Below are 26,458 nucleotides of genomic sequence, written 5' to 3'. Positions count from 1 at the left end.
CATAATTGTAACTTTAGAAAAATGGTGATTCTTCCCACCATGCCCACCCTTCTACCCACACTCCCACCCTTCTTCCTCCTCCCTCTCACCCTTATTTTTTACTAAGTTCTACTTTCAATTAACTTTATACACACATGATTAATTCTATGTTAAGTAAAGAGTTTAATAGATAGTATAAAAAGACAGCTTTTCTTCAATAGTCAAAAGAAGGGCTGTTAAGTCATCGCTTCTCAAAGTGTCAAATTTCACTTCTACAGATTGCCTTTTAGGTACTCTATTAGTTATCACAGGTCAGGGAGAACATACAGTATTTTTCCTTTTGGGACTGGCTTATTTCACTAAGTATGATGTTTTCCAGATTCATCCATTTTGTTGCAAATGACTAGATTTCATTTTTTATTGCTGTGTAGTATTCCATGGTGTACATATTCCACCTTTTTTTTTTTTTTAAATTCAGTCTTCATTTGACAAGCATTTGGGTTGCTTCCATGTCTTAGCTATTGTGAATTGAGCTGCAATACACATGGGGGTACAGATAACTCTTTCATATGGTGATTTCATTTCCCTTGCGTAAATTCCCAGGAATGTGAGGGCTGGGTCATATGGTAGGCCTGTATTCAGATTTCTGAGGTATCTTCACACTGTCTTCCATAATGGCTTTACCAATTTACATTCCCAACAACAGTGGATTAGGGTACATTTTTCCCCACATCCTCGCCAGCATTTGTTTTTTGTTGATTTCTGTATGAAAGCCATTCTAATGGAGATGAGGTGAAACCTCATTGTGGTTTTGATTTGCATTTCCCTAATGGCCTAGTGATCCTGAGCATTTTTTCATATGTTTGTTGGCCATTTGGATTTCTTCTTTTGAAAAATATCTGTTTAAGTCCTTTGCCCATTTCTTAAGTGGGTTGTTTGTTTTGTTGTTGAGTTTCTTGATTAAATGTTTAAAGATTCATTTATTTATTTGAAAGGTAGAGTTACAGAGAGAGAGAGAGAGAAGGAGAGACAGAGATCTTCCATGCACTAGTTCACCCCACAAATGATTGCAATGGCCAGGGCTATGCCAGGGTGATGCCAGGAGCCAGGGGCTTCTTCCGGGTCTACGACATAGGTGCAGGGGCCCAGGGACTTTGACCATCTTCCACTGCTTTCCCAGTTGCATTAGCAGTGGAGCAGCAGGGACTGAAAACAGCACCTATATGGGATGCCAGCACTGCAAGCGGTGGCTTAACCTTCTGCACCATAGCCCCAGCCCCTAGAAGACTAAAATTTTTAAATATATATTTATTTTCATTTTATTCAAAAGGCAGAGAGACAGCCAGCGAGGAATCTTCTATCTGCTGGTTCACTCTCCAAATGCCTGCAACACTCAGGGCTGGGCCAGGGAAAAACCAGGAGTCTCCAACCCGGTCCAGGTCCCTCACATATGTGTCAGGGATCCAAGTAGTTGAGCCATCATCTGCTGCTGCCTCCCAGGGTGAGCATTTACAGGACGCTGGAATGAAGATCTCTCTCTCTCTCTGCCTCTCTGTAACTCTGCCTTTCGAATAAATAAATAAATCTTAAAAAAAAAAAAGACACTCTAATATGGGATACAGGCATTCCAAGTAGTTGTTTAACCTGCTATGCCACAACACTTGCCCCCCCAATAGTAGATTTTAATTCATCTTTATTACTCAAAAAAAGAAGTGCCTACCTCCTCCCCTTAACAGTCACCCCCTCTGTTCCCCCAGGACCTACTCCCACCCCTAGGTAACCCCTAATCTACTTTCTGTCTCCATGGATTTGTCTATTCTAGACATGTAATATAAATAGAATAATATACTAGGTGGTCCTTTGTGGCTGGCTTCCTCCATGTTTCATAACATTTTATTTTTCTTTTTTGAGATTTATTTATTTATTTGAAAGGCAGAGTTACAGAGATAGGTCTTGCATCTGCTGGTCACTTCCCAAATGGCTGAAACAGTCAAAGCTGGGCCAGTCGGAAACCAAGAGCCAGGAACTTCTAGGTCTCCCTTGCGGGCACATGGGCCCAAGCACTTGGGCCATCTTCTTACTGCTTTCCCAGGCCATAGCAGAGAGCAGGATCAGAAGTGGAGTAGCCGGGTCTCGAACTGGTGCCCATATGGGATGCCAGCACTGCAGGCAATGGCCTTACCTACTCTGCCACAGCACTGGCCCCCTGGCTGCCTCTTGGGGAGATGCCTCTCCAAGGTCAGTTCTGCTCAGAGCTCAGGGCCCAGAGCTGGGCAGTGTCACGGGACAGAGAGCGCTACCCCTCCTGCATAACCCAGTTTCAGGGTTCCTGTGTGTGTGTTTCTGTGTTTGTTTGGAGCTGATCCTGATGTAGGTGTCAGATCTGCTTGCATCTCAGCCTTTTCTCAGTGGCTCTAATTCAGCCCCACTTGGCAAAACCAAAGCCCTGTGTTTAGGAGACAACACCCCTCCCCGCCACCAGCTGCCAAACACAGGCTTTCTTGGGGGCTCTCACCTCCTTCTGAGCTCGGATCAAACCAGCCTGTGTTCAGGGAAGGGAAATGGGTGTCCTGATCTTGGCACGCTGTTTTGGCTGCAGCCTCTGGGTGGTGTCTGTTCCAGAGGTTCTGTGTTGGCCAAATCCTTAACTTACCGCCTTAGCCTGTTTTCACCCGTGCAGCCCCAGAGGCGCACAGACCCTGGAAAAGCCAACTGCTGAGGTTACACACTCCATGAATGGCAATAGCAATGGCTGGACAGTTGCCCAAAACTCATCCGGAGACCTTGGTTCAGGTCTCTTCTCTTTCAGGGCCTCAGGCTGCATCCAGAAACAAGGGACTAAAATGTGGCGGAGGCGGTTGCTGAGACCCTCTGTGCCATCGTCACGCAGAGCAGGGAATTCCTGCTGCACTTTCCTGGCTCAGAATAGCACCCAGAGGGACCTGTCTCGTGGGCCCTGACCTACTCAGAGCCACCGCTATGGGCTGCTGACCTCCCCTACGAGGCAAGGGGAAGATCTTCATGGTCGTTCTGGGAAACACTGGTTGGCGGAAGTGACCATGGGTGTGAGACATGGACAACAGATCCCCACGAGGCATGACTGGGGGGCTCCCGGAAACTTCACCCTCTTCTGCAGCCAGAGGGGTGCTCCTATAGTAAGCCCCACTGGAAGGGCCTGCGTGTACCCTCCTGATGCCGACAGGGGCCAGTAGAGACAAGCAAGGCACCTGAGGCCTCCTCCGGCCAGCTCCCTGCCAGTGGAGCTTTGACTGTTAAGCCCTTGAAATGGGGCTAAAGGGATGGAGGAACTGATTTTTAATTTTATTTCATCTTTTTTTTTTTTTTTTTTTTTTGACAGGCAGAGTGGACAGTGAGAGAGAGAGACAGAGAGAAAGGTCTTCCTTTGCCGTTGGTTCACCCTCCAATGGCCGCCGCGGCCGGCGTGCTGCGGCCGGCGCACCGCGCTGATCCGATGGCAAGAGCCAGGAGCCAGGTGCTTTTCCTGGTCTCCCATGGGGTACAGCGCCCAAGCACTTGGGCCATCCTCCACTGCACTCCCTGGCCACAGCAGAGGGCTGGCCTGGAAGAGGGGCAACCGGGACAGAATCCGGCGCCCCGACCGGGACTAGAACCCGGTGTGCCGGCGCCGCTAGGCGGAGGATTAGCCTAGTGAGCCGCGGCACCGGCAATTTTATTTCATCTTAATTTCAATTGAAATTTAAATCGCCACCTGTGCCTCTGACCACAGTATTAGCCAACACAGGTAACTTGTTGCATGAGAGTGGCAAGGAGTGAGGTCTGTGGAGCAGGAAACCGCGAGAGGGAAGCTGATTAGGGCTGGGGCTGGGGCCAGGGAGGAGCCGCAGGAGGAAGGACAGAGTCCAGTGGTGTGGTTCTGGGTCACTAAACAGAAGGAGAGTGGCAGGCAGCCTGGCACATGGTCCCTGGCCACCAGACGGCACCGAAGTGCCGGAGTTGCTCAAGATTTATGGGCGGCTGACAAAGGCTGGGAACAGCGGAGGACTCAGGGCAAAGTCCTCGGGCGAGAAGGTTGAGGCCTTATCTTTCTCACAGGTGGCAAGCATTGGGTTGGGAAACCTGGATTATGCAATGGGCTCCTGGCCCTAGGGGATGTTCCTGGATCAGGAGAGACAAGCTGTGGTTTAAACTGCACCCCTCCACCAGCAGAAGATGGGGCTCCTGGGAGTCGGAGCCTCTGGGCAGTATCTAGATCTGTCTCTGCAGCTGGACAGAGACTCCACCTCCCTGGCTACCTGCCCAGGCCCCGTTCAGAAGTCACTCCAGGGAACAAGGGCATAGTCTGCAGAAATTATCCATTAACACCTTGTGCTGGGTGGTTTTGCTTGACAGATGATTCCCGAACCTGGCTCTGGACCTGCTAGCAGCTGCCCTCACCGACCTGGACCCTTCTGAGGGCTGAGCCCAGTGCCAGTCCTGAGAGGGGGCTGAAGAGGAAGAGGGGGTCCTGTTCCCTAGGGAGCTTGTGGGCAGAGGAGGCTGCAGGGGCTTGGCCTCGGGAGCTCTTGTCTGTGACAGACAAGATCATCACGTTCAGGGAGCCCTTGGCCTGGGGAGCCTGGGTATCCCAGTCTGATAGGGCAGCCCAGGCTACTGGGACTCCTGAGGAGACGGTGGTCCCACCTGGGAACAGACTAAAGGGGAGAGGGTTGGTGAGCTGTCTCCCAGCTGGGTGTCAGTGGGGAGTGTTGCAGAGGATGCAAACTGGGGGGCACAGGGGGCGGACTTCCTGGAGAGGCTGACTCTGAGTAGCAATGTGTCGGGAGCGGAGCCTGGGCCTGGGGGTGGTGGTGTTGGCAAGGAGGGGGCCCAGCTCCCAAGCTTTCATGTGTGCATCAGTGTCTGCTGGGAGACAGTTGGTTTAAGGCCATACACGGCAGAGATCTGACAACTGACCCAGCTAGTGAAAATGCCTCGGGGAGCGCAGAACTTGACAGTGGCCATGAGCTGTCTCATTCACTGAAGCCACACAAACACTGTAGTGCCTTTCATTCACATCCTGCAGATCGGACTTGTTCCAAGTCACACAGTAGGTAATCCACTCACTCCAGGCTCCTAAGGGATACAGTCCTGGGAGTGAGAGGAAGTCACAGCTGCCACGGGGAGTGGTCCGGAGTCCGGGAAGAACCGGTGGTTGGCGCCCTCTGTCGTCCACCGAGGGTAAGCACACTCTGCTCTGAATAGAGAAGGAATCCCGCGTCTCTGACCGTACACCTGACTCCAGCGCACTGCCATCCTGCAGGGTTGCACTGCCATTGTCAATTTTTGCACAAGAAAACTGAGCCTCAAGAAGGGGATATTGTGTGTAGAAGTAAAGGTTGAACCAACTCTGCTACCGGGGCCACATCCTGCACCACCCTTGCTTAGCTGCTTGGCAGAGTTTGAAGCCCACCTGGGCTCCATTGGAGGGGGTGGGCTGTCTGATCAGGTGGCTGATGAGTGAAGAGCAGGAGATTAAGAATGGGCTCGGCCGGTGCCGCGGCTCACTAGGCTAATCCTCTGCCTGTCAAAAAAAAAAAAAAAATTAATGAGCAAGCTGGGATGTCTTCCATTTCCATTCCATTACATCTTCCAGAGCTCTGCTCTCGCTGGGGGTTCCAGTGGGCCTGTGACCTACATGTGCACTTAGCCAGTGTGGCAAAGAGGGGTTCTTGTAGTGGTTGGTCTTGGGAGTTGTTACCATAATAATTTGAGAATCTGTAATAAAAGAGTTTACTGAAGCTGGCCCCTGAAGTTCCACCATGAGAACTTCATTTGTTTCGAGTTGATTCCATAAAAGTACAAAGGGGTCTTGGGAATCACCTTTGGTAGAAATTACCGTTTTATTTTATCTTTTGAAGATTTATTAATTAATTTGCTTGAAAAGGCAGAATAACAGAGAGAAAAGGACACAGAGAGATAGAGATCTACTGGTTCACTCCCCAAATGTCCTCAATGGCCAGGGCTGGGCCAGGCTCTCCCATGTGAATGGCAGAGACCCAAGCACTTGGGCCATCTTCCACTGCCTTCCCAGGTGCATTAGCAGGAAGCTGGATTGAAAATGGAGCTTGAACCCACATGGGAGACCAGGAGGAAGTACCTGGCTCCTGGCTTCAGATCGGCGCAGCGCCGGCCGTAGCGGCCATTAGGGGAATGAACCAACAGGAGGAAGACCTTTCTCTCTGTCTCTCTCTCACTGTCTATAACTCTCCTGCTGTCTCTCTTTCTCACTGTCTAACTCTGCCTGGCAAAAAAAAAAAAAAAAAAAAAAAAAAAAAAAAAAAAAAAATGGAGCTTGAACCGACACTCATATGGGTTGCTGGTGTTCCAAGCGGCAACTTAACCCACTGTGTCACAATGCAGGCCCCCAAAAACCCTCACTTCTTGAGTGATTCCACTCATGGGCACCTCCATTTTATGGGCACCTCCATTTTAGCACCTCCTGGGCTGCACTTTTGCTTCTGAAATACTAACCCAAGATATCACAATAATAACAAAAACAACTCACCTGTACTGACTGTACTCTGTGTGACAGTTAACGCTCACAATAATTCTATAAACAAGACCTTATGAAGATCACCCCTGTTTTACAGATGAGAAGACTGAGGTGCAGCATGGATACACAGGTAGGGACCCAAGACCACACAGCTGGTCCTGGCAGACAGACTGTAGCTCAGGCAGCCTGGTGCAGGAGCTCTGACTGCCGGGGCCTGGTTTTCTGTCATGCTGATTGTGCACTCTGGGCACAGAGAGGGACAGGGGCTTGCCCACAGAGAGAGACTAGGGACAGATAAGATTCCCAGAGTTTCCATCCCAGGACCCTGTCGCCTGTGCTCCCCGAGGGGAGGACTAAGCTGTCTGCATGGTCCTTTGTTGCTCAAACCAGCTGGCCGTCCTGACAAAGGTTGGGCCTCGCCCAGGACAGCCAGGGCTGCATACGGGGAGCTGTGGAGGGAAGGGAGAGAGGGGCTAAATGGGTCTTGTTCCCTAGTGAGGGAGGGGTTCTGAGTTGGGGAGGAGGCTCCAGCTTCCACTAACCCGTCGAAGATCTCCCAGAGCTCCTGGCAGCCCTCAGGGGTCCAAGTACCCTGATTACATGGTGCAGGAGCTGCCTGTTAGGTCTGCAGTACCTATCCTGCAGCCATGGGCTGATCCACTCAGAGCAGAGGGGATGGAGATCTGAGAGAGACAGAGAGAGAGAGAGAGAGAGAGAGAGAGAGAGATACATGGCCGGGGCGGGGTGGGGGGGGCAGCACTGCCCAGGCTCTTGGGAGGGGTCAGTGATGGAGGGAAGGGACATCTGGCCTGCTCTCCCCTAGAGTCTGCAGGCCACCCTGCAGATGGAGAAGCATTATAAGGGAGCCTCTCCCTCCTTCCCTAGAGGGAGAGAGGGCAGCCATGGGTTCTAAGGGTCTGAGTGAGCGTCCCTACCTCACATGAACACTGACCTGCACGTACCTTCCTGAAACCTGGGAAGCCTAGACACTGGGCCGTGACCCAGAGAAGGAAGGCAAGGCCTCCAGACCAGACTCCTGGGTTGTTCCAGGGAGCTCTGACTGATTCCATGTGTGTGAGGAGAGTCCAGCCCTGGGCAGGGTAGAACATCTCCTTTGGGCAGCCAGGCAGGGGCTCTGTGTGAGAGGAGTGCAGGGTGGGCAGGTTCATCCTTGTCCGAGGCCTGGCACCGGCACCTGCTTTTCTCCCAGGTGAGCTTCCTGGAGATCCTGAAGGCAGCTGGGAAGGTGAAGGGACCAGCAGAGTCCTGTGGGGCTGGGTGCCCCGGATAAGTCTTTCCCCAGCTGCTATGGACGGCCTGATGTGCAAGTCCTGCTTGACCAAGAGGCCATGGGGCAACATCTGGGCTGTGACACCAGGTTGCACAGCAGCCCCCTTTTCCTTCCTCCTGCTCTGGCTGAGTGTGCAACCACAGTACATGTCTGGGCCTCAGCACCCTGACTGTGACCATCCCTGTGGGGTCCAGGAGAGACTGACAGTGGCCAGGAGGTGAGGAAACCGTTTCTTCATCCTGCACACAGGCAGACCGGGTCATTGCCCAGCAAGCCAGTGAGGCAACAGCAAGGGGCTGAGGCAAGCCCAGCCCCAACCCTGGCAGGCAGCCAGTGACGGGCAGGTCAGGAAGGGCCCTGGCTGGGCCTCTGCATCAGGCTCAGTCGGGTATAAAGGAGGTTCCTGGGGGCAGAGGGGAGGCAGACTTGGGGAGGATGGAGACCCATAAGCATGGACCTTCCCTGGCCTGGTGGTCACTGTTGCTGCTGCTGCTGGGCCTGCTGATGCCCCCAGCCATCGCCCAGGACCTCACCTACCGGGAGGCTGTGCTCCGCGCTGTGGATGCCTTCAACCAGCAGTCCTCAGAGGCCAACCTCTACCGCCTCCTGAGCATGGACCCCCAGCCGCTGGAGGTGAGCCCCAGCCAGGCCAGGCTGCAGGTGGCTTTGCTCCAGCCAGGCTTGGCCACACAGAGCTTCCTTTGATCTCCCAGAAAAACTTCCTGGGGCTCTTTGTGCTCCCCCAGGAAGAGGACTTCCTGCCTCAAAGTCCCTGCTGTGCCAGAGGAGCCCCTCCCATTGCAGGCCCCAGGGACAAGGATCGGGCCATTGGCTCCGGGAAGTGCCTGTGCCTCCCCCTGCTTTAATTCTCCTTCTGTATCCTGTAATCCCTCGAGGGTCCAGTGAACCCATCCTCCAAGAAGCCCCGTGGCTGCCCTCAGAGGCACTCTGAGGCTGCTCGCGCCCGCTGTGTGCTCAGGGAGCGCTCAGTCCTCCAGTGCCCAGCCCAGGGCTTGGCGCACTGTAGGCGCTGCTGGAAGGCTGCTCCCTTGTTTGGTAGTGGGGAGGGTGAGGGAGGCGATCAGAGCAGGCAAGGATAGGGCTGAGCCTGGTCTCCACATTGTCCCCTCTGGCCAGGATGAGAAGCCATACACCCCGCAGCCTGTGAGCTTTACGGTGAAGGAGACGGAGTGCCCCCGGACAACATGGAAGCTACCAGAGCAGTGTGACTTCAAGGAAGATGGGGTGAGGCTGGGGGCCGGGTGGGAGCCTCCAAGGAGGTGAGCAAACGGCTTCTGGGATGGGGCTGGGAGGTCACAGCAAGGGTTCCAGTTTGCTGAGTTTTCCCTTTCAGCTGGTGAAGCGGTGTGTGGGGACTGTGACACGGTACCAGGCCTGGGACTCCTTTGACATCCGCTGCAACAGGGTGAGTGGGCTGTTTGGGGATGCAGGGGGCACCCTGGGCTCCTCAACTTGAACCCCATCTCTAGGGCATTCCCTTAGAGCAGTGGTTCTCCGAGTGCGGACCTCATCCGGGAACTTGTTGCAGATGCAGGTTCCCAGGGCCCACTCAGACCTCCTGGGGCCTAGCAGTTTGTTTTCAAAGGCACTTCAGGAGGTTCTTCCCCTGCTGAAGCCTGAGAGCCACTGACTTGGAGCAATGAGCTCTTAGCCCGGAGAAAGCCCATGGGGGAGGGCTCGCTCTCTCTGGGACTCAGTTTTCTCATCTGTTTATTGGGTATAGGGACTCAACCACACCATCCAAAGGTCACACCAGAGGGTGAATTGAGGCCCCAAGGCTCTTGGGGTGTCCCGGGCTGGGAGGTTAGGTAGAAAGGGGTCTTGGGTTGTCTCTGGATGCAGTCTCACAAGGAGTCCATTTCTTCCTGGTGTACAGGCCCAAGAGTCCCCAGAACCTACTGGGCTGCGCAAGCGCTTACGAAAATTTAGAAACAAGATTAAAGAAAAGCTTAAAAAAATTGGTCAGAAAATCCAGGGTTTGCTGCCGAAACTTGCACCCAGGACAGATTACTAGGGTCTGCCCTGCCCTGGCTCAGGCTTCTGGACTCTGAAAAATAAACTGTGTGAAAGCAACTTTTCCAGGGATCAACTGATTTGTGTTGCCTCTTCCTTGTCACCAGCTCTAGGAGTGTGTGTGTGTGTGTGTGTGTGACCGAGAGGGGAGCAGGTGGGAGAGCTGTTCCATCAAGGAAGTGTGAGGTGATATAGCAGGGCCAGGAGGTCCAAGACAACTTCTCAGGGCCCTCCCCAGGTCTTTAGCACACCTGCTGCCCTCCGACACTTAAGGCGGTCGCAGAGAGATGACACGGAGGAAGGGACCAGGTGCTTTGCTAAGGATACACTCAGAGTTTGCTATCTCCCGGGGGCTGGCTGCCAGTCCTCCCTGACAGCAAAGCCTTGGATGGCGAGCTCCAGGGACAAGTGATGCCCATTGTGTTACAGGGATGTCAGGGAGCAGGCCCCAGCCCAGCCTGGGGGGGTGGGGGAGACAGCCTGACAAAGGCACAGTGACAGGTGTGGTGGGCCTGCGTTGTAACACTACATGGAGCATTCTAGGCAGGCAGGCAGGCAGGCAGGGGTGGGGCGGGGGTGGGAGTGGAGGGATGGACGGGTCCAGGACCTAAAGAGCAAGGGGGAAACGGTGATGGTTTTAGCAGTGGGAGATTGGATCTGATGTCCAATGTTGGGGAGGGGGAGAGGAGAGCAGCCAGGCCTTTTCCTCCCGGGAGCAGTGGCCAAAGGAGACGTAGAAAGAACAGAGGGAGCGTGGGCCAGAGTGCCAAGCATGAGGCTGGCAGGGATGGAGTCCTGGAGGCGGAGGGGAGGAAGGGGCGGGATGATTCCCTGATGGGCTGGCTAGTGGTGGCGCTGCATCGCGGGTTGAGCCTTTTTTGGGGGGCAGGCATGACTGAGGGGGAAGGAGGTGCAGCTTTGCCTGCCTGCATTAGCTCTGAAGGGTCAGCGGGTTGGGGGAGGGGGTGCTGGAGAAGCTTGTAGTCAGTGTTAGGGCCCTGCCCAGATCCCCTCAGGCCTGTAGGACCCTGCCCCAGTTATTTTCTCAGCTGCTGCCTTCCCGGGGGCCCGCAGGAAATGCCAGGGAGGTCATTCCTGCCTCCTCTGCCCAGAGCCTGTGCACAGTGGTGACTGACTGATGGGAGGGAATGGAAGTTGGGCCCTTTGCTCAAACACTAAAACAGTCCTGCACTCCAGGCCTGTGGAGGCACCAGGGCCTGCGTGCAGACAGGCAGGGGAAAGCTAAGGTGTCTCCAGGCAGCCGAGGTGTGGGAAGTGGAAGCACGGAGTGAGGTGGGGGCAGTCTCATGAGACAGTAGGAGTTGAGAGTTTCAGAAAATGCTGAGGGTGTCCATGCAAGGGGCCCAGGGAGGACTCCTAACGGCTTTGCCTATTCCACGAAGGGGCTCTGCAGTGCGCAGGTATTGCAGGGCGTTGTTTTTCGAGACTCCTCCAACCTGGAGCATTTCCACAGCCTCTGTATCCTTTCAATCTCTAGGAAGTTTGTTTCTGAGATGCGTGGATGCATGCTGAGTTACGTCAAGGTGTGGGCACATAGTGAATGGGAAGGTATTTAAGGGTATGTGTGTGGACACAGCTATGTGTGGCTATGGGATTTTATGTGACTGTGTGTGATTATGTGTCGGATGTGTGTGGGCTTGTGGATGTGGGTTCGGGTGTTTGTCTGATATGGGTAAGTGGGGACTGTGTCAGTGTAGGCTGCCTCCGTGTGGGTTTCCTCTTTCTTTCTTTCTTTCTTTTTTTTTTTTTTTTTTACAGGCAGAGTGGGCAGTGAGAGAGAGAGACAGAGAGAAAAGTCTTCCTTTTGCCGTTGGTTCACCCTCCAATGGCTGCCGTGGCCGGCGTGTTGCTGCCGGCGCACCGCGCTGATCCGATGGCAGGAGCCAGGTACTTCTCCTGGTCTCCCATGGGGTGCAGGGCCCAAGGACTTGGGCCATCCTCCACTGCACTCCCGGGCCACAGCATAGAGCTGGCCTGGAAGAGGGGCAACCGGGACAGAATCCGGCGCCCTGACCGGGACTAGAACCCAGTGTGCCGGCGCCGCAAGGCGGAGGATTAGTCTAGTGAGCCGCGGCGCCGGCCCCATGTGGATTTCTAAAGTGTGGCTGCCCGTGTCAGGCTGTGGCTGTGTGTGTGCCTGGGGAGTACGTGTATGAGGAGTGTGTAAGGGGTGAGTGTGTCAGGGCATATAGCTGGGTTCGAGTATGGGGTTTTCTGCATGGGTATGTGAGTGTACGGGTGTGTTTGTCAGTATGGATGGTGTGTTTACCAGCATGGTTGTGGCAATGGGTTTGTAATATATGTAAATAAAAATTTATACATTTCCTTTATTCTCTAAAATTATATGTATACTCGTTAGGGTATATTTTATCTGGCATAAACAGAAATTGTATTTTATTAGCTCATTCCCAAAAGAAGTGTGCAACTGTAGCAGGGTCTTAGTGGCAGAGTCTTGAGCAGAAGACTGGAAGTTACACTTGGAGGGGGCGTGGAGGCCGGCACTGTGGCATAGTGGGTAAAGCCGCGGCCTGCAGGGCCGGCATCCCATATGGGCGCCGGTTCAGTCCCGGCTGCTCCACTTCTGATCCAGCTCTCTGCTATGGCCTGGGAAAGCAGTAGAAGATGGCCCAAGTCTGTGGGAGATCCAGAAGAAGCTCCTGGCTCCTGGCTTCAGATCAGCACAGCTCCGGCCGTTGCGGCCAACTGGGGAGTGAACCAGCGGGTAGAAGACCTCTCTGTCTCTTTGCCTTACCGTCTCTCTGTGTAACTCTGATTTTCAAATAAATTAATTTTTTAAAAAATGGGGGGTGCAATGCTTATCCAGTTACCTAATGTTATACTTTTTATTAAAAATTATTTGGCAGGGCCGGCGCTGTGGCACAGCAGGTTAATGCCCTGGCCTGAAGCGCCGGCATCCCATATAGGTGCCGGTTCTAGTCCCAGCTTCTCCTTTTCCGATCCAGCTCTCTGCTATGGCCTAGGATAGCAGTAGAAGATGGCCCACATCCTTGGGCCCCTGCACCCATGTGGGAAACCTAGAGGAGGCTCCAGGCTTCTGGCTTCAGATTGGCACAGCTCTGGCTGTTGCAGCCAACTGGGGAGTGAACCATCTATTGAAGACCTCTCTCTCTGTCTCTACCTCTCTCTGTAACTTTTTCAAATAAATAAAATAAATCTTTTTTAAAAATTATTTGGCAATAATTACAAACTTACAGGAAACTAGCAAGAACAGTGCAAAAATGTCCAACATTTTGTTTTGGTCTTGCCTTTAATTTTGCCTATAATCCTTTTACCCTGCCACCTTTGGTAACATTTTGTCCCATTTGCTTTATTCTGTTTTTAAAAAGTATTTATGTGTTTATTTTTATTTTATGTGAAAGAGGGGGGGAGAAAGAGAGAGATCCTCTATCTACTGGTTCACCCTTCAATGCCCAGAACAGTCAGGGCTGGACCAGAGTCAGGAGCCTGGGACTCAATCTGGTCCCCTACATGGGTGGTAGACTCGAGTACTCAAGTCATCATCCACTGTCTCCTGGCGTGCACACCAGCAAGAAGCTGGGTTGGGACTGGAGCAGAGGGGTCCCAAAGCCGGCACTTAGAAGTGGCACGTGGACATTCCAAATGGTGACCCAACCATTGCACCAAATGCCCACCCCCAGATCGCTTTTACATGAAAAAGGGATGAGTGTGAACTAGAACTTCTAACTTCTAGGTTGTAGTCAGTTTATGTTTCTCATTTGTCTATTATTGTTATGGCTCTTCTTAAAAAAATAATTTATTTATTTGGAAGGCAGAGAGCCCGAGAAACAAACAGCACCCATCTTCTGGGAGCCAGAGATCAAGAAGACAAAAGTGAGGATGTTCAGGTGGAATGCTGGTCTACCTCTGCGTTAAACATCATACAGCCATGAACATGAAGAACGGCTCAGCGCACATCATTACAGAACTCAGCAGACTGAACCAGGCCTAAAAGCATGAAAAACACTATATTGTGCTTACATTTACTGTGGTAAAAGCAAAAATATAAGAAATGCCTCATGTGGGAGCTCTCAGGGTGGGGAAGGGAAGCTAGCGAATCAGTGGGACTGGGTAATAAATTTCCCCAGTTCTTCGCGAGAAGCAGCTCACCCCGCCCCCAGAACTACGATTCCCGGCAGGCTGCGCGCTGGGCCGTAACGCACTTCCTCCTGAGACGCCCCAAGCGGTGGGTGTCGCACGCGACCGACTTCCAACCCGCCTTGCTTGCCATGGCTACCGGTCGTTAATTTGGGTTCCGCGGGAGTGCGGCCACTGACGGTGAGTCGGTCCGGCGAGGCAAGGGCCGGATTGGCGAAGGCCTGGCGGGAAGAGTGTGACCGCCTCCCCTTTCCCGTGTTCACCGGTCGCACGCACGCCGAGTGGGGGCGCTGACAACCCCTCGCGCCGCTCACCCTGCAGTTTGGCTAGCGTTCCTCTCGCTGCCCACCATTCTCACAGCCACCTGTGCACGACTTCTTCCTTGGTTGTGGAGCCCCCACACCTCGGTCGGCCCGCCCAGCGCCTGTTTAGCCAGTCACTGCCACTGGATAGTGCCAGAAAGTAGGAATTTGTTTTGTAAAGTGGAAAGCACGAAGTGCGGGCAGCTGTCGCTATAATTCGCAGCTTCTTCCGGTGGTGAAAGATAAAGGAATCTTTACAGATTAAAGTTAGGTTCGACAGGTGCACGCTTAGCTCCCGGTGTGTTCTTGCTTGTATAAGTTAGCGTGGCCCTCTTTTGATTGATCAGCCATAGGACAATGCTTTTGGGAATTTTGATGTAACGTGGGCGCCAGTCAGTCTAGTGTCTACGTGCAGGTGGTTATTACTTTTTGCCCAGGGCCTGGGGTTCCTGTAAACAACCAACCAACAAAACTCCGTCAAGACAAGGCCTGACATTAAGATGTTATCTGTAAAGAAGATAAATGACCTCATGAGTCTTATGATTCGGGATCCTGTGAGGCTGGGACCTAATGCACCACTCCCTCGATTTAGTGAGTTAATCTTATTAAGGGGTTTGATTTGCAATCATCAAAGGAGGGTAAAGGAACTTTAAACTGACAGAGAGGTTCAGAGAGGGGAGACTAGGGCCTGGCATCAAAGGCACTCTCACCTGCTGCTTGGGCAGGGTCTGGTCTGCCCGTCCGCTCTGGCTGTCATTGGCTAGGCTGCTGAGGACCTGAGAAGTGCTGCGTGCAGTTGAGAAACTGCATTTTTAATTTTGCATAGTCTCTAACGATGGTTTGACTTACGATTTTTAATATTACCAGGTGCAGGCTGGCGCCGTGGCTCACTAGGCTAATCCTCCGCCTGCGGCGCCGGCACCCTGGGTTCTAGTCCCGGTCGGGGTGCCAGTTCTGTCCTGGTTGCTCTTCCAGTCCAGCTCTCTGCTGTGGCCAGGGAGTGCAGTGGAGGATGGCCTAAACGCTTGGGCCCTGCACCCGAATGGGAGACCACGAGGAAGCGCCTGGCTCCTGGCTTTGGATTGGCGCAGCGCCGGCCATGGGAGCCGTTAGTAGAGTGAACCAACGGAAGGAAGACCTTTCTGTCTCTCTCTCACGCTATCTCTGCCTGTCAAAAAAAATATGACCAGATGCAAAAGCAATACATAATTAGTAGAAAGCATACTTTACCTTTTTATCTTTCCCTGGGCTAGCAGTGTCTCCCTCTGCCCAAGAAGTAAGCTGATGTGAGTGTTCTGAGCAGGTTTATGGTATGCTAGGTTAAGCCGAGATGTTCAGTAGAAGTATTAAATGCATTTTTTTGCTTAATGATACTTTAAGAATACAATAGGTTTATTGAGATGTAACCCCATGGTAAGTCAAGGAGCACGTGTACACTGGGTTTTCAAAAGGTTTGTGGAAATGCATATTAGGAAAAAAACTGCTCGAATTTCAAAATTTTTGCACCAAAATAAACTTAAAATTTCAAGACTATTTTCCATGAACTTTTGAAGTACTCTTGTATTTACTTTTTTTTTACTCTTTTTTTTTTTTTTTTTTTTTTGACAGGCAGAGTGGACAGTGAGAGAGAGAGACAGAGAGAAAGGTCTTCCTTTTGCCGTTGGTTCACCCTCCAATATTGTAGCTAAATAGTGAAGCAGTCTAAAATATTTTTTTCCATTAGACATAGCTAATTAGTTTGGTTAAGACTATATTCTCTCCCCCTCCCTCTTCTTAAAAAAAGATTTTATTGGGGCTGGTGCTGTTGCATAGTGGGTAAAACTGCCACCTGCAGTGCCGGCATCCCATGTGGGTGCTGGTTCAAGTCATGGCTGCTCCACTTCTGATTCAGTTCTCTGCTTTGGCCTGGGAAAGCAGCAGAGGATGGCCCAAGTCCTTGGGCCCATGCTCCTGCATGGGAGACCCAGAAGAAGCTCCTGGCTCCTGGCTCTGGATTGGCCCAGCTCTGGCTGTTGTGGCCATTTAGGGGAATGAACCAGCAGTTGCAAGACCTTTCTCTCTCTCTCTTCCTCTCTGAAACTCTTTCAAATAAATAAATATTTTTAAAAAAGATTTTATTATATTTTTTTGAAAGGCAGAGTGACACAGAGAAGGAAGAGATAGAAAGAGATAGTTCATCTGCTGATTCATTCCCCAAATAGCCCCAGTGGCCAAGGCTGGGCCAGACTAAAGCCAGGAGCCTGGAACTCCATCCAGGTCTCACATGTGGGTGGCAGGGGTCCAAGTATTTGGGTTATCTTCTGCTGTCTTAGGTGCATTAGCGGGAAACTGGATCAGAAGCAGAGTATCTGGGACTTGAATTGGACCTCTGACATGGGATGCCAGTGCTGCAGGTGGTAGCTTAACCCACTGCACTGCAGTACTGGCCCTTTATTATTATTTTCTTGGCAGGGACACAAGCACTTGGCCCATCATCTGCTGCCTCCCAGGATGTGTTAGAGGAATCTGGGTCAGAAGCAGAGTAGCTGGCATTTGAACCAGGCACTGAAATAAGGAATCAGGTATCCCAAGTGGTGGCTTAACCTGTGGTGCTCACTCACTCACCTCTTGGGATATTTGACTATAAATGATCTTAAGCCAATCCCTGTCTACTGTTTCTCCCTTTAGCATTCAAGCATGTTCGGATTGTTGCCATCTTGAGGGGGGGGGGGACCTCTTCTAATCCCCTTTCTCTCTGTCCTTTTACAGCATCTCTTTCCCTTTGCAAACTTGGAAGCAGTCCCCGTTCGTTCAGTGTCTGATCCTACACACTCCTCGTCGCCCTTCTCTTGTCTCTGTCCCCGCCATTAGCGGACACTGTTCCTGATACCTCCATTGACCTTATTTATTTTTTTCATCCCTTCCTTCACTCTTCAGACTTCATCTGATTTGAAGCCTCAGCAGGATCTGATTACATCCCCTTTGTCAGCTATTTCACCACTGCATGATGGAGTGTAGCATGCCAGTCTTCTCTCTCTTTTTTTGCTACAAGTACCCCGTCTTGCCAATCACATTGATCCCCTTCATTTTTTTATTTTAAGATTTTTTATTTATTTGAAGGATAGAGAGAGAGAGAGAGAGAGAGGGAGAGAGAGAGTCAGAGAGTCTTCCATCTGCTGGTTCACTCCCTACGTGGCTACAACAGCTGGGGCTGGGCCAGGCCGAAGCCAGCAGCCTGGAGCTTCATCTGGGTCTCCCATGTGGGTGCAGGGGCCCAAGCACTCGGGCCGTCTTCTGCTACTTTCCCAGGCAGATTATCAGGGATACTGGATCACAAGTGGAACAGCTGGGAGTCACCAGTCCCCATGTGGGATGCTGGCATTGCAGGCAGCAGCTTAACCCTCTATGCCATAATGCTGGCCCCAATTTCCTTAATTTAAATCCCATTTTCTTTTTACTCAGTCACCAAGTCTGAAACCATTACTTTTTTTTTTTTTTTTTAAGATTTATCTATTTATTTGAAAGGCAGAGCTCCAGAGAGGTAGAGGCAGAGAGAGAGGTCTTGGGATGCTGGTTGTAGCAGGCCGTGCTTAACTAGCTGCACCACAACACCGGCCCCCCTCAGCAGTTTTTCTTAGCTCTTACTCCTCACCTAAAGCTTCTGTATGTACCTCAATTTTTACTGGGTCAGTGTCTGCAAGATTTACTTTTACACGAACTATATATACGCACCAAATAGAACAGACATTGAATTTGCTACTCGGTTTGAGTTGACACTTGGCTCTGTCACTGGCTGCCTTTAGGCACTACATAAGCTACACACTGAGTGTGTGAGAGCAACCTTACTGGGAGATTGTGACACAGTTCTCTCCTCATTTGCCACAGACTAGAAACCTGGCTTCAGGGCAGGTTCAGTTTCAACAACTGAGGAAGCGAGAATGCTCCCAGCCTCGAGGATTCAGTAGAACACTGACTTTTATTGAGGAAGAGAGCCCAAGTGCTCTCTGCATTTTTAGGCAAGGCGATTGGACAAGCTCTAGAGAAGAGGTAGATAGAGCCAGACTGCAGGGTGAGCAATGATGAGCCAGGCCCTCTGGCAGGTGGTGTGCCCAGCAGAGAGGGTACCTGGAGCTCAGGCTCCCCTGGTCCTCCCGTTTTGAGTCAGAGGTCTTCCTGGACTGATGCCTCCATCAGGCTGGTCCTGGACGTTCTGTCCTGGCTGCATGATGGATGCCTCCCTCCGGACTGTAGTGCACGGGGCCACGGCGCAGCCGGGGCTCCTCCTCTTCGTACCAGCGCTGCTCACTGAAGTCAGGGAAGAAGGCTGCAATCTCTCTGCGGGCTGACGCTACGGAGTCTGCAAGGGAAGGTGAGAGAGGGCATCCTTAACCTGTCCTACCTAGTACAGGGCGCAGGCACGAGGTGATCATGATCAGGTTCAGAAATCAGAGCTCTGCTTTCCCTGCTGGCTCCCTCAGATCTAGGACATAGAAAGAAAATCCAGAGGGGGCCAGTACTGTGGCATAGTAGGTTAAGCATCTGCCTGCGGCGCCAGTATCCCATGTGGGTGCCGGTTCGAGTCCCAGCTGCTCCATTTCTGATCCAGCTCCCTGCTGATAATCTGGGAAAGCAGTGGAAGGTGGCCTAAATGTTTGGGCCCCTGTACCAGCATGGGAGACATGGAAGAAGCTCCTGGCTCTTGGCTTTGGATCGGCCCAGCTCTGGCCATTGCGGCCATCTGGGGAGTGAACCTGCAGAGGCAAGACTGCCTCTGCCTCTCTGTAACTATGCAATTCAAATAATAAATAAATCTTAAAAAGAAAATCTGGAGGCCACATCTGCTAAGACAGGTACCAACAGTCAGAAACATAAATGGAAAGGAAGCTTATTGGTGGGATCTGGCTGTCAACCCCACCATATAACCCGCCCACCAACCCCTGAACATCATGGCTGTGGACAAGGGAGGTGGACCCACCTGAGCCATGGGTGGTGTTGCGGGTGTCAGTGAGGCCAAAACTCCCGCGAATGGAATCTGGGGCTATGTGGCGTGCTCGAAATACTCTGGTGGGTCCCATCAGCGTCCTCCAGAGCTGTATGGCATCCTTGTGGGCGAGAATGTAGGCTCGGATTGGCCCACTGTGAACAAAAGGAGCGCATGTAAGGAATCCGGCCATCTAGTCCAAGAGGGACTGCTGTGAGCAGAGTACAGCGTACACCCTGAAATGGCCTCGCCTTCCTAGCTGATTACCAGTGCTGCTTCCCAGCCAAGGGGACCGGGGCCACGGAGAGCCGCAGTTGCTAGGCAGCATCCAGTGTGCTCCTCTGCAGTTGCTGGTCCAGGAACCAGCATGGGACAGGTGATTACAACTTTAAGGAGTGGCAAACGAAATCAAGAAATCTATTCAGGGGCAAATGAAATTAATCTATTTAGGGGGCTGGGAGGATGGGCCTCATGGATAAAGATACTGGATCCAAAATCAGAAATACCTGGCCATGAACTCCACCAGCCGCTGGTAGAAAAAGCGCCCTGCAAAGAAAGAGTAACTTCATCAGGATGTTGGTGCCCAAGAGAATTTTGGGGGTATTTCTACCTCCTTACTTGGAATAATAAAAGCTGTTATAGGAAAAAAAAAAAAAAAAGGGAGGGTTGGCATTGTGGCATAGCAGGTGAAGCCATTGCCTGGGATGTGGCATCCCATGTGGGCACTGGTTCATCTCCTGGCTGCTCCACTTCAGATCCAGCTCCCTGTTAATGGCCTGGGAAAGCAGCAGAAGATGGCCCAAATTCGTGGGCCCCAGCCATCCATGTGGAAAACCCTGGCTCCTGGTTTCGGCCCTGGCCATTGCAGCCATCTGGGCAGTAAACGAGTAGATGGAAGATCTCTCTCTCTCTTTCTGGGGTCTGACACGCCTGGGCCTGAACCCACACTCTGCTACTTAGAGTCTGTGTGCTTTCCAAGTGAGTCATCCGCCTCCCTCACCCAGTTTCCTTTTTGTGTATTTGTGATACCTGGCCCTTGGGCTTGTCAGGAGAGTGAGATGAAATGAGCATCAGGATGATGTCTCACAGAACAAATATTAAGTGTTAACTACTGATATTCTTACCAGGACATAAAATTAAGTTTCTGGCTGGGACTATGAAACCTGATAGAGGGGGGACAAAAAAGACCTATAACTATGCCAAGTTTGTGTATGAATCAGGACTTGAGGAGACAGGGTACAGGTTCACACGGTGCATCAGGGCCTGTCCTTTGGGTTCCAACTGAAGTTGCCCTTCGAGGCCTCCTGGGACTGAGAAACCGCCCACTCGGAGGACTGTTGGTCCTACCTTCATGCTCTTGGTAAAACCTCCGGCAGTCTTCCTTTCTCCACAGGAGTTCTCTCCTTCGCACAATAAGGAACTTGTTGTTCAGAATCTGCTGATGAACAGCCTGGATAAAGCCCACCCCAAAGACAAAAGCCAATCAGAGACTCAGGCTGACCAAAAGAAATCTAGAGAACCCCACAGAGCCCAGGCCTGAGGGTCTGTCCTATGGGTGGGATACCTTCACTCACAGCTAGAGTTAGGCCCCTGCCCCGTGATCCTGCGGTCCTTGAATTCAAGACAACAGGAAAAGCCTTTGTGACTGGAGTGCCGTGAGTTTCTTTCATTCTCCAGACCAGCATCCTTGATAGACTAAACATTCCAAAATTTACACGTCACTCTGGTCAGTTTTGGGTGGTTCCTGTTACTCATGGGATGAGGTGCAACCACTTTAGCTCAGTGCTCAAGGCTGCACTCCCCTGTCCTCTGCCCCTTCCCAGTTTTCCAGTCCCACAACCAAGGCACACACATTCCTGCCTTGGTACCTGCCTTCTGTGGAACACCTGTCCTGGCACTAACAGAGTTCCACCCTTCCTTCGAGGCCTGGCCCAATCCACGCCAGGCCGCCATTCCCGACTGCTCTGCTCCTGTGCACCATGGCGGGCATACTCGGCAGGGTTGCTCAGTTAGTACTTACCAAATGGTAGTGGGTGGGGCTCTAAAGTAACCCTCCCCTCCGATACCTCCACCCCCAATTCCCGGGACTATGAATACGATACAACAGGACTGTGATATAGTACCTAACAAATGGGATTTGGCAGATGGAATGAAGATTGCCAGGCAGTAGAATTTACTTTAACTAAAAGGGAGATTATCCAGGTGGGCACAGTTAATCACAGGCGCCCCCCCTTTTTAAAGATTTATTCATTTGAGAGGTAGAGTTACAGACAGAGGGAGAGACAGAAAGAAAGGTCCTCCCTCTGCTGGTCCACTCCCCAAATGGCCACAATGGCTGGAACTGTGCCGATCCAAAGCCAGGAGCCAGGAGCTTCCTCCCAGTCTCCCACATGGGTGCAGGGCCCAAGCACTTGGGCCATCCTCCACAGCCCTCCCAGGCTACAGCAGAGAGCTGGTTTCGGAAGTGGAGCAGCCAGAACCAGAACTGGCACCCATATGGGACGGTGGCGCCGCAGGCTACTGCACCACGGTGCTGGCCCCAGGTGCCCCTTTCTAGGCAGAATTTTCTCTGGCTGGGGGCAGTAGGAGAAGTCAGAGATCTGAAATGTGAGAAGGTCTTGATGTACTATTGCTGTCTTGACAATGCAGCGAATCCTGTGACATGGAATCCAAGTGGTTTCCAGGAACTGCTGAGGGCTAGAAGGGAGGCAGGGCCCCCAGTCATACAATTACAACCTTAGTGAGCCTGAAGTGGATTTGGCCTTGTGACACTCTAAGGAGATAACCCAGCCAAACCCAGCCAATGGAACCCTAAACTACACTCAGAAAATTGAAATAAGTGTCGTTTTAAGCTGTGTGGTAATCTGCTATGTAGCAATAGAAAGTCAATATATTCCTAAATTTTCTTGAAATTTTTTTTATTATGGTGTTGGTTCCTTTCTTTTAGATCTGTCCCAAGTCTCCAACAGATTTTTAGTTTCCTTAGGGTCACAGTTCATGGCTCTGAGCTTTACCTCAGCAGCATTTGGTTTAGCACTTAGTTGATAGTCACCACAGATACCAATATGGCACCCGAAACAGGTGCTTTGATTTGTTCTTACCTCCAGAATCAGTGGGTGAGCAACTGCATCAGGCTTAATCAGGGCGAGAGTGAGCTGGAGAGCCTGAGGGCTTCGCAAGATGGAGGTCATCCTGCCATCAGAGAGCTGGATTAGGGACCCATGAGTGCCACACTCCCATCCTTCCCTACTCGGGAGCAGTGCTCTCGAGAACTCCTGAACCAGCTGCCAGGGCCATCATAAAGCTATAGACATTTTATTCAGCTGCCTGTTTGGGCTCATGGGATTAAGGGGAGTGGTAGGCAGCTCTCAAATTGCCCCCACAAACATATAATCTGGTTTGTTCAACTGTAAGGCTACAAGGGAGGCACCCATTCAAGAGAAATCCAATTCAAACAGTACCTATCTCTGCCAATATGCTCTTCCCCTCCAAACTTCTGTTTTACAGAGGATTTGTAATTTACACTCCTGAACAGTCTAGCCACAAAGGTACAATGCCTGATTCTCCTCTTATGGCCTTGTATCTGAGGTCGCATAGTGCTGTCTCATCATTTCTAGAGCTGGAAAATGGATGGGCAAAATTGGGGGAATATTGCAATGACAGCAAAAAATCTGGTAGCTATACACCATTTCTTATCTGATATGATAGGTCAAGATCTCTGCCCAAATCAAAACTATCAATACGCTTGGTTGTTCTCAGTGATGAGGCTTGTAGAAGTGCTACTCTAAGTCACTGGTTGTGATCAGTTTGTATCCAAAGCAGCAGAAACCGCCTGGCACAAAGGTGCTCAGTCAGCTGTACTAACTAAATGAACGTGCACTTCTCATTTCTGTTCTTCTTTGCACTCTAGTGTCTGGCATGATGTACTGTAGAAATGGCGTACCCAACACACAGTATTTATAAACTGGGTTGGATTTGAGGTCTCCTCCAACTGTGAAATTCTGTTTCCTGTGAGAAACTGATCACCTCCAAAGGAATAACAACTAGGTTTCAAAATACTGTCTCAAATTTGCCAACACAGGGACATACCCGGTGACGGAGCCTGGGTAACATTCTTGTTTCAGCCTGAAGCTGCTCTGACAGTTGTGTTAAAGGTGGCCCCAGTGAAGAAACTAGGGCAAGGACTCTTCTATTCATGTTTTTTCTACAGCTTTCAACTTGATATTGCACCAAACCCAATCGAACAGGTACAAGGTCAGCCAAGCCACTCTCCCCGATATTCCAGGTAGTAACCTGGCATCTTCGCCAATTATCTGTGGAGACGTTCTTGAGACTGCCATCCCTCACCCTCCACATCTGCACCCTCACAAAGTCCTGGGACTTTTACCACGCAGTACATCTCAACATGCACCCAGATCACTCCCTTAACTGTCACCACCCCAGTCCAAGACACCCCTCCCTGGACCTCTCTAGCAGCTGCCTTGCTGGCTTCCCCCACAAAGTAGCCAGAGCGAAGTAAACATGTAAATCTAACCCTGCTATTCCGTTCGCAACCCCGCCAGGCGATGCATGATCTTCCCCTGGGCACCTCTCTGCCCTAGTCTGGAACCCCACGCTGCTTAACTTTCTTTAGCTTCAACTTCGTGAGCTGAAGTCTTTCAGTTCCAAAAAATCTTTTGGCCTGGCAGCTTCTGTGTGAGGCCTTTCTGAAGGCCACATGTGATTCCTCTGGTGACCTTGTACTTGTCCAGATGGTAGCTCACCAACCCTGTTATACCAGGCCTTGGTTTGAATAGATCCCTCATAGTCCATGTGTTGAAAGCTTAATCCCCAACACAGCAGTGTTGGGGGTGGTCCTGCCGTCATGAACGGATTAATGCCATTATCATAGAGTGGGTGAGCCAGGTGGGTCTGTGAGCCAGTGTGCATTCGCTTTAGCAGCCCTGTCCTGCACCTGACAGATGCCAGCATCATGCTTTTGGGCTTCCCAGCCTCCAGAACTGTCAGCCAAATTTCTGGCCTTTGTAAATTACCCAGTCTCAGGTGTCCGTTAATAGCAACAGAAATCAGACTGAGGCAGCGTTTTCACAGCTGCTTGCCTGTTTGCCTCAGTTATGTCTTCCCCACTAGACGGTCAGGTGCATGGGAGCAGGGCTGTTTTTGCTCATGGTCATACCCTCGGAAGCTGGGGCTGGCTCTGGGCACTAGTAGCTGAAGGCATCAGTGGGTGGACCTGGCCCCCCTACTCCACAGCCAGGCTGCTGGGCGCTCTCCGGGGGAGGGCACGTGATCTGGAGAGAGGTTCCGTTGCTTTCCTAACGCCAGGTAAGTTAGGGCTGTCTTGTTTCTGGGTATACAAATAGAGACACATCCATAAACTTGTTCAAACAAAGGGCCTCTCCTTCACAGAATTACACAAATTTTAAAAGTGGCCTCGGCATTTACAACCCACATCTGAGGGGGCCGTGTTCCCATTCTCCCGCGTCAGGCGGGATCTTTGCAGTCCCCTCAACGCTACCTCGGTCCCCACACCTGTGGCCTCTTCTCCACTTCCTCAAGCTCCGGCCTCCGCAACGCCCACCCCAACTCCCGTCAAATTCTCTGGGTTATGCTGCGCGACCTCCACCCCCTTGTACCGGGGATCTAGCCCACTTGGGAGCTACTTCAGCCAGAGTCCGCGTCCGGACTCACCTGGCCCTCCGGTCACTGCGCCCGGCGACCAGGCACCGCCTCAGGCAGCCCGCAGGGCCCTAACGGGGTCCTTCAGGCGCTCGGCAGGGCAACCCTGTTTGGGGTCCTCTCATGGTGCGGATCCGCTGCGAGGCCGCGGTCGGCGGGGCGGGGCAGGTTGAAGCAGGACCGACATTTCGATGGCCTTTGTCTCTCTAGCATTTGCTCTGGGCGACGCAGGAGGCAGCGGGCTTGCGCGCCCGCAGGGGAACAAGTGCGAGCTGCGGTGCTGGCGCAGCGGTGGACGGGGAGGCCGAACCGACGGGCAGGGGGCAGCCGAAGCCGGGCAGTGACTCGGGCACAGAACTTCCCCGAACCTTCCGTGTGACCTTGCCTGGACTAGTGCCTGGCGCATGGTTGGTGCCCAGCGTATGCAAAAGGCCAGGATTGGCGCTCGATCCCGAGGACGCAGGCAGCCATTGAGAGTCTGTAGAGCTCGGAGCAGTACATAGTACATAGGCCTGAAGGAGTGTGGCTAATGGGGGTTGGTGCGGGAGGATCCTTGGCTGGCGCACATTAGCAGGGAGCTGGATCACAGTGGAGCAGCAGCCAGGACTCTAACCGGTGCCCATATGAGATGCTGCTACAGGTGGCAGCTTTACCTGCTGCTCTACGGCACAGGCCCTGACACTTTTTTGATTGGTCCTACTTTATGTAGAGCTGGACTTGTTTGTTGGATGTGATTGCATCTTTAGTTTTCTGGAGCAGTTTTCGAACAGATTCTTCTCGAGTTTGTCTTGGTGTTCGGGGTCTCCATTGTAGGAGAGATGAATTTAAAAAAACAGCTGGGGCTGGGCCATGCTATAGCTAGGAGCTAGTATCTCTATGGGTTTCCCATATGGGTGACAGGGACTCAAGTACTTGAGCCATTACCTGCTGCCTCCCATGGTGTGTATCAGCAGGAAGCTGCATCAGAAGTGGAAATGGGGTGGGGGGTGGGGGGGTGGGGTGGGAGGTGCCTGACTCTTTTGTGTAGCGGGTAAAGCCACTGCCTGCAGTGCGGGCATTCCTTATGGGTGCCAGTTCAAGACCCGGATGCTCCACTTCCGATCCAGTTTTCTGCTATGGCCTGGGAGAGCAGTGGAAGATGGCCCAAGTCTTTGGGCCGCTGTACCCACATGGGAGACCTGCAGGAAGCTCCTGGCTCCTGGCTTCAGATCAGTGCAGCTCCAGCCATTGCAGCCAATTGGGGAGTGAGCCAGTAGATGGAGGACCTCTCTCTCTCTCTCTTTCTCTCTCTCTCTCTCTCTCTCTCTTTCTCTGCCTCTCCTCCTCTCTGTGTAACTCTTTCATATAAATAAATAAATCTTAAAAAAAAAAAAGTGGAAACGGGACTACTGGACCACAACACCTGCCCCAAACTTGTCTTTATGTTACATGTTGCATGAGATTTCTGGTGTACCTTCATATCATGAGGAGGTGTTCGCCCATCATCATATCTTAGCCAGCCAGCTTTTGACTTATCAGTGTCCTACCAGGATCCAGGGTTCCTGGATAATAAAAGTCTCTGC

At 51.8% G+C, this 26,458-nt stretch overlaps 2 protein-coding genes and 1 long non-coding RNA gene across 20 annotated transcripts in view; 2 read left to right on the top strand and 1 right to left on the bottom strand.

Moving 5' to 3' along the window:
* CAMP (cathelicidin antimicrobial peptide) overlaps window positions 1-9,894 on the top strand; it is a 29,654-nt gene extending 19,760 nt beyond the window's left edge. For 4 of the 5 annotated variants that reach the window (XM_051851051.2, XM_051851049.2, XM_070049770.1 and 1 more), the window contains 5 exons: window positions 6,591-6,623; window positions 8,299-8,417; window positions 8,922-9,029; window positions 9,139-9,210; window positions 9,682-9,894. In XM_051851051.2, the coding sequence (XP_051707011.2) occupies window positions 6,591-6,623; window positions 8,299-8,417; window positions 8,922-9,029; window positions 9,139-9,210; window positions 9,682-9,819 (470 nt within the window). In that variant the 3' untranslated portion in view covers window positions 9,820-9,894. 5 annotated transcript variants of the gene reach the window in all.
* A 3,912-nt stretch (window positions 9,895-13,806) lies between these two features.
* Window positions 13,807-25,500, bottom strand: NME6 (NME/NM23 nucleoside diphosphate kinase 6). Of its 12 annotated transcripts, none has more exons than XM_070050863.1 (8): window positions 24,909-25,500; window positions 24,394-24,564; window positions 22,319-22,409; window positions 20,792-20,912; window positions 20,565-20,667; window positions 19,724-19,763; window positions 19,212-19,372; window positions 13,807-14,706 (listed from the first exon to the last, which is right to left on the bottom strand). In XM_070050863.1, the coding sequence occupies exons 4-8, from the start codon at window positions 20,900-20,902 to the stop codon at window positions 14,663-14,665; spliced, it is 459 nt and encodes a 152-aa protein (XP_069906964.1). In that variant the 5' UTR covers window positions 20,903-20,912; window positions 22,319-22,409; window positions 24,394-24,564; window positions 24,909-25,500; the 3' UTR covers window positions 13,807-14,662. The 12 variants fall into 12 exon arrangements, with proteins under 12 accessions (XP_069906964.1, XP_069906956.1, XP_069906961.1 ...); XM_070050855.1 differs by lacking the exon at window positions 13,807-14,706 and adding an exon at window positions 18,194-18,593; XM_070050860.1 differs by lacking the exons at window positions 13,807-14,706; window positions 20,792-20,912 and adding an exon at window positions 18,194-18,593.
* Window positions 13,997-26,458, top strand: part of LOC138844107 (uncharacterized) — a 42,205-nt gene continuing 29,743 nt past the window's right edge. Inside the window, exon 1 of one of the 3 annotated variants that reach the window (XR_011379558.1) lies at window positions 13,997-14,135. This is a non-coding gene — a long non-coding RNA (uncharacterized lncRNA). The remainder of the gene's footprint in view (window positions 14,136-26,458) is intronic. The other 2 variants (XR_011379560.1, XR_011379555.1) reach the window with 2 other exon arrangements.

Source organism: Oryctolagus cuniculus, chromosome 10 (assembly GCF_964237555.1).
Source record: "Oryctolagus cuniculus chromosome 10, mOryCun1.1, whole genome shotgun sequence".
NCBI lineage: Eukaryota > Metazoa > Chordata > Mammalia > Lagomorpha > Leporidae > Oryctolagus > Oryctolagus cuniculus.
The sequence above is the reverse complement of the archived record's forward strand: the minus strand, read 5'-3'. Positions and strand labels throughout refer to the sequence as shown.

What these genes read in the sequence shown, in the direction of transcription:
- NME6 (XM_070050855.1), bottom strand. Translation starts at nt 20,902, where the DNA reads ATGCTGGTCTGGAGAATGAAAGAAACTCACGGCACTCCAGTCACAAAG. An exon ending in GCAGGGGCCTAACTCTAGCT is followed by an intron (nt 20,668 to 20,791) that starts GTGAGTGAAGGT and finishes GGCTTTATCCAG; the next exon opens with GCTGTTCATCAGCAGATTCT. An exon ending in GTTTTACCAAGAGCATGAAG is followed by an intron (nt 19,764 to 20,564) that starts GTAGGACCAACA and finishes CTTTCTTTGCAG; the next exon opens with GGCGCTTTTTCTACCAGCGG.